This window comes from Bubalus kerabau, chromosome 16 (genome assembly GCF_029407905.1).
Source record: "Bubalus kerabau isolate K-KA32 ecotype Philippines breed swamp buffalo chromosome 16, PCC_UOA_SB_1v2, whole genome shotgun sequence".
Lineage (NCBI taxonomy): Eukaryota > Metazoa > Chordata > Mammalia > Artiodactyla > Bovidae > Bubalus > Bubalus kerabau.
The window spans coordinates 76,745,170-76,751,238 of NC_073639.1; the positions used below are offsets into that span (position 1 = coordinate 76,745,170).

At 69.2% G+C, this 6,069-nt stretch overlaps 1 protein-coding gene across 1 annotated transcript; it reads left to right on the forward strand.

The window, feature by feature from the left end:
- The first annotated feature begins 479 nt into the window (after nucleotides 1-479).
- Nucleotides 480-2,199, forward strand: LOC129629810 (protein FAM246C). Its single transcript, XM_055549974.1, has 3 exons — nucleotides 480-523; nucleotides 623-682; nucleotides 1,335-2,199. Exons 1-3 carry the CDS (start codon nucleotides 480-482, stop codon nucleotides 2,197-2,199), a joined length of 969 nt encoding a protein of 322 aa, XP_055405949.1.
- Nucleotides 2,200-6,069: the final 3,870 nt, after the last annotated feature.

Sequence of the window (6,069 nt, forward strand, 5' to 3'; positions counted from 1 at the left end):
GGGAGCAGCTGGGCCAGATGCTGGGGGTCCCTGGGGGGCCAGGTGACTCAGCAGGAAGGGGGGGCTGGAGGGGTGGACCTAGGGCTGGATTCTCCCCTCCCCCTGGACCTTCCAGGGTGACAGGCTCCAACGAATGAGTTAGTGAGTGAATGAGAGGGTAACCTGGGGCCAGGGCTGCCCATGGACAGGGCTGACTGCACCCCCAATCACACACACACGAGCACAGAGCTGCAGAGAGTCCCCCAGGGGCCCCGGGGACACAGGCTCCAGCAGCTGTCTTGCCATCTCCCTTCCCAGTCCAGCCTGGATCCTCGCCAGGCCTTCCCTGCCCACAGTTTGCCAGGGCGGCCCCAGGGCGCCCAGAGCCCTAACTAGTCCCTTGGTGCCGTGAGCACAACATGCCCAGGGCGAGGGGTGGGAACCCTGCCCTCCAGAGGGGCGCACTGCGCCCTGTCCGTGGCCCGGGGGTGGGCGGGGCAATGGTGCAGGCGCCACGGCAGCAGAGAATGGAGGGGGTGCAGCGGTGAGGAGGTGAGGGAAGGGGGAGCCAGCAGGGGACTGTGAGGGACGGGGAGGTGCACGGCTGGCCGCGGGTAGCTGCACCTGGGACCCTCCGCCCCAGATGCATTCAGCCAAGGACCCTATCTGACGACATTCAGCCGACTCGGCACCACGGGCCGTGGTGAGGACCCTGCCGTGGATGGACGGAGAACAGAGCCGCTTACCTGTGACTTCCAGGGTGCTGGAAGGGGTGCTCCGACGGGAGGGGCCCGAGGTACCCAGTGGGGGGCGCTGGTCGAGGAAGTTTGCCCTGCCCGAGCGGGAGGCGTGGGGGCAGCCAGGAGCGGGGGGGACCTGGGGTTCCCCCCAGGCAGGCCAGGCAAAGGCCTAGGGGGTGGGGAGGGTCGCTAGGAGGAGGAGGACGGGACCAGCACACAGCGAGAGATTGCGCGACCTCCGGCAGCCCCCGGAGGCGGGGACCCAGCGGAGCGCACCAGGGACCCTGCGGAGCTCGAAGGCTGGGGCGGCAGTGCACTGGAGTGATGGGTTCCAGATAGAGCCTGGACCTGGTGTGGGAGGAGGGGCTTCGGCCAGTGGGCGGGGCTGGGGGCCCGGACCGCGCTTGCCTTCCTGCCCTGACTGGGCCGGGACAGTGGCTTTGAGCAGAGGATTGAGCTCGGCTCCCCGTTTGGGTTTGGGTGTCTCCACGTCCCCATCGCCTCTGTTTGACGCCTGTCCAAGCCCCTCTGGGGACCCACTGACAGCGTGGTCTCGCGGGCAAGCCCTGCACACTTATACCCGCGGCGCTGTTCCCCTGGTTCCTTGGATCTCAGGCCTGCCGGGGTTCCCCGGGCCCCAGGCCGGATCCCCCGAGGCTTACGGTCGTTCCCACAGCCGTCCCCCCGGGGCCCTCTCCACGGAGCGTCGCCCGGGCCCCATTGGTCGCTAGGCTGCAGGCTGGGGCTCAGGCCCGGCCGGGCTCTGGAAGCGGCGGTGGAGGCGGCAGCCAAGCGGATGGCGGCGGAGCCCCGGAGCCCGTGGGTCCAGGCGCGCAGCGCTTACGGCGCCAGCGAGGCGCTACGGCGCGCGGTGGGCCGCCGGCGGGATCCCGAGCCGCAGCCCAATGGGCCGGGCCCCGACGGAGCCCGCGGCCCGGGCCGCCTGGCTCGCTTGCGGGGCCAGCTTCGGGCTGAGGCGGCGGCTCGGGCCGACGCGCCCCGACTGCTGCGGCTGGTGGAGCGCGCTGGGGCCGCGGCGGGAGCCGCCGAGACGGGGGAGCATGCGGAGGAGCGCAGCCGCGGCTCCGTGTGCTCCGTGTGCGGCGAGCCGCGCGGCGGGGCCACTTACCCGGCGGGCGTCCTGGAGGTGAGCGAGCGGCAGCTGCAGGAGGGCCTGGCGGCCGTACGCGCGGAGCTGGGCGCGGGGCTGGAGGCGCTGCGCGCGGAGCTGCGGGCCGAGCTGGACGCCCTGCGCGCGCTGCTGCCGCCTCCGCCGGCCGCCTGCCGCGAGCCCCGCGTCCCCCGAGGCCCGGCCCTGCTGCGGGCACTGGGCACCGTGAACGCCCTGGCCGCGGGCGCGAGGCCCACCGACGACGCCTCAGACGGCCCGGCCGACGGCGGCGCGAACCGGGCCCCGGCCAGGAAGAACCTCAAGAAGACCCCGGTGCCGCCCGGGGCCCCGCAGGGCGGCGGGGATTAAGCCTGGGGCAGCGCCGTGGGTCGCCCGGCTTTGCTACTCCGAAATGGACCGGGGCTTGCGGGGCGTGGCTCGGAGAGAGGAGGGTCCTCCGACGCCGCTCGCTAGCGCTCTGGCACCGAAAGGGGCTGGGGAGCGCGGCTGGTGCAGGCAGCGCTGGAGAAAGGCCGGGGTGGAGGTCTGCCAGCCTCCGGGAGACCGCGGAGCAAGAGCCCAGGGTCCCCCCGCCTGGGGGAGGGGTTGTACGTGTGTTTCCTTGAATGATCTCAGGGAGGAGACCGGCTGTCCGGTGCTGGGGTGGCGAGCCTGACCCACACACCAAGTCCAACAGGCACCGGGGACACGTGGGCTGCAGGGACCGTCACCAGGACACCGGCTCACCTGGGACAATGTCACTCTGATGCACAGAGCATTCTACTTCGGGCCCTGGACTGCAGCCTGACCCTAGCCAGCTTCACTCCCCCGGCTGTGCCCACCCGCTCCTGGATGCTGCACATCTGGTCAGCGCCTCCAGGACCATCAGCTTCGCCTTGACAGCAAGGCCCTCACGGACCCTCGCCGCGGGCAGTCACCTGACGGCAGAGTCTCTCCAGTGTCCACCCACAGCAGACTCCACAGCACACTTTACCCAGGGGCCGCCTGCCCAGCGAGGCCTCCAGCACAGAGCCAGGAACTGGCACTGTCTCATCTCCTGGCCTCAGTGAAGTGGCAGCCAGAGGCATCACCAAGCCACACGGTGTCTAGGCTGGGCAGCCCGCTCCTTTATGGAATAAATCGTGTGCTAGCAGGCACCAACTGGCAGGCGGCCTTTCTCCTTCCATCTCACTGGGGACTCAAACAAAGTGTAGGGTGGCAGGGCAGGCACAATCTGCCTCTGAGAGGGACTAGGGCAGTCTGGGCTTCTGGGAGAGGCTGGGGAGATCGGAGGTGCACCCAGGCCGTCCCTCCCCCAGCCACAGGAGGCCAAGGTCACTGCGTGAGTCCTTTACTGTGGGAAGGGGGTCCTGCCTGCTGCCCAGGGGCCCTGCCAGAGCCACAGGCTGAGCCCCAGGGCCAGCAGAGCCCTGCACCCACCGACTGGGGTGGGGGCTGCCCCGCAGATCGAGGTGCTGTGGGAAGCGAAGACCCTGCGTTCGCCAAGAGGCTGCTGTGGCCGGGGAAGGGCTGGGGGAGGGGGACCGCGTCCCCGAAGACTGTCCAGCGCACCGCGGGCGCGCAGTCCGCTGTGGTTGGCGACCCCGCCATAGCCGTAGAAGCGCGAGAGGCCAGAGGTGCCGGGTAGCAGCAAGACCAGTGGGAAAGTGGATGCCAGATTCACAAAGGCCCCCAGGTGAGGGGCGGCAGCGAGTTGGAACCGGCTTCCTGTGCCAGCCTTCCCATCCCCCGCCGGTTCTTCAGCCCCAGACCTCCCAGAAGTTGGCCTTGTGAGTCCTGCTCCTGGGGAGGGGGTTCCAAGTGAGAGACTGGGGTGGGGGTGGCTCTCAACAGGCGGACACTCAGAGGGGTGCAGGGCAGACCAAGTGGGAAGAGAGAAGAACGGGGCCTCGCTGGGGGCAGAGCCACTCCCGCTGACCCTGCGGGTCCGCAGCTTCTCCCGGGCCACCTGCCCACAGACCCTGTTCATCCTCGAGGCGCCAATGGCCCAGCCAAGACCCCTTGCTTGGAAGCAGGCCATCACACAGCTGGCCCAGCACCCCCTCCCCGCCAGGAGTCACACTGGCCCTGCCTCACCGCCAACAGCGTGGCCACCTCCCCACCGCCCCCGCCCCCCACCCAGGCCCTCAGGGTGTCCCCGGATGTTCACGTGGACCGCCTGCATCTGGGGAGACAGACCCTGGGAGGTCCCCAGCCGCCCCCACCCAGGTCCCCTGGCACGGCCTCCGTGGGGCACTCCGGCCCCACCTCCCCATGCCCGCCCACCTCCATGTGGCAGCGCGGCCCGTGTGTGCAGGCTGTGCTCGGAGCCCACTCGCCCAGGGCCCCCCGGGGAAGCGAAGCTGCAGGGTGGAGTAGGCAGGTGGGGACCTCGGCGCCCCGCATCTCCAGGGGCCTGTGCGGGTCTGCGCCCATTGGGAGGGGCACAGAGTGCTTATTCCCCTCACCCACCAGGGCACAAGGTGAGAGCAAAGGTCTCCGTCTGGCAGGCATGCTCCCTGGCTGGGCCTCTGTGGAACCACAACACACGGGTGTCTGGGCCCCCCTGTTGGCCAGCTGCGTCCACGGATGGTGGGGGAAGCCCCTGCCCTGCACGGAGGGGAGGAGTCTGGGTCCTGACCCACCTCGGCTCCGTGAATGCTGGCTTGGGGTGACTGCGAGGCACCCCAGGCGTTCTGAGCTCTGGGTGCAGCCTCACTTCTGTGCCTCGGGGGACAGCGGCTGCCTGCTCCTGGGGGCGGGGTCCCTGACCTCTGCTGGGGACTCCACCAGTGTGGTTCCTGTGCCGTTTATGGAGACTTTGGTTCCTGGGGGGGCATCCCGTCCCGAATGTAGAGGCTCTTCATCCATTTGTGGGGCTTCCTGACCCTTGTGTGTGTGTGGGGCCTTTGGTCCCTGGATGGCGTCTCATCTCCTGTGTGAGGGTGGGGATCCTTGTGCAGGGGACTGTGCTCCTGTCGGTGGGGGTGCTGACCCGTATGACCATCATCCTCCAGGATCCACGGGCCTGGAGGTGCAGAGTCATGGCCTTGGAAGATGAAGAGCCCGAAAGCGGGGTCTAGCTGGACCTGGTGAAGGTCGATGTTGATGGGGATTGGGCTGGGCCCCATGGGCTGGGGCTGTCTCCTTCCAACAGGTGGGGCCTGGAGGAACAGGTTTGGGTCTCTAGCGGGGCTCAGGAGACGTGGGGGCACAGAGGAAGGTGGCCCCCACACACACCCAGGCCCCACCGGACAGGCCACCACTGCCCTTCCCGCCAAGTGGCCTGGCCAGAGCGCGCGCAGCACTGTCTCAGGGGCAGCTCTTCGGGCAGCTGCTCCCTGGGAAGGGGGGCAGGGAGGGTCTCCCACTCCAGGGGCCTCCACCGTTGCTCCCACTTGGGCTGGCCACACCGCAGGCTCACAGGTCCACCTGCTAGAAGCAGCTTGGTGTTCTCAGCACAACTTAGGGCCAGGGAGTCGTAGCACCAGGCACCTGCGGACTGACATGGGCCATCCCGGCCTGAGCACTGACCCAGCGCCGTCCAAGGGTGGGAGCCACGTCTTGGGCCAGCGGGTGCCAGGCAGACCCTGGTCTCCTCTTTCCCGACTCCACCTTCCTTCTCAAACGACGCCCCTCGCCAGGGGCAGGGCGTCACGTGGAGAAGAGGGAGCATCCCACGAGGTGAGGATCAGAGACAAACAGGTTCAGAGTCAGAGCGCATACTGCCAGCCGCACCGTGAGGAAGGCAAGCGCCAGGGCTGGCCTGCATGGTGCGGTGGTGAGCAGCAGGCGACGCAGGCGGAGGGCAAGGGCGGTGCCTTTATTGGGAGGGTGGGCCAGAGGCGTGGCTGAGGCCTCGAGGCTCCAGGCCCGGAGAGGACCGCAGGGGCGGCTCCTCCAGCCTGGGAGACAGCTGGGCGGCGCCAGCTGCCTGCAACCACCGCCGGCCGGTCTCCGCCTGAACGCCTCGCTTTCACGGCCGCCCCCTCCCCCATTAGTCCTGGATCGGGGTGCTATTGTCATGCCCCTACAGACCAGGGAACGGAGGCTGGGGACCAGGAGTGACACGGCCATCAGCAAGGACGACGTTCGATGGGAAGGGCACCTTGGGTCCCAGGGCCATTGACTTTCGGGCGGCTGGCTGGAAAGGACGTCCCAAGAACACGGCCGCCTGACCAAAGAGTCCGGGGGGCCGCTGCGCCCCCACCCCGCCTTCGGGCTCGGACCCCGGCTTCC

Bases quoted from the DNA above. Each gene is read 5' to 3' on its own strand.
- LOC129629810 (XM_055549974.1), top strand. From the start codon at position 480: ATGGTGCAGGCGCCACGGCAGCAGAGAATGGAGGGGGTGCAGCG. The intron at 524-622 runs GTGAGGAGGTGA...CCTCCGCCCCAG, and splicing joins AGAATGGAGGGGGTGCAGCG to ATGCATTCAGCCAAGGACCC. The intron at 683-1,334 runs GTGAGGACCCTG...CTTGGATCTCAG, and splicing joins ACTCGGCACCACGGGCCGTG to GCCTGCCGGGGTTCCCCGGG.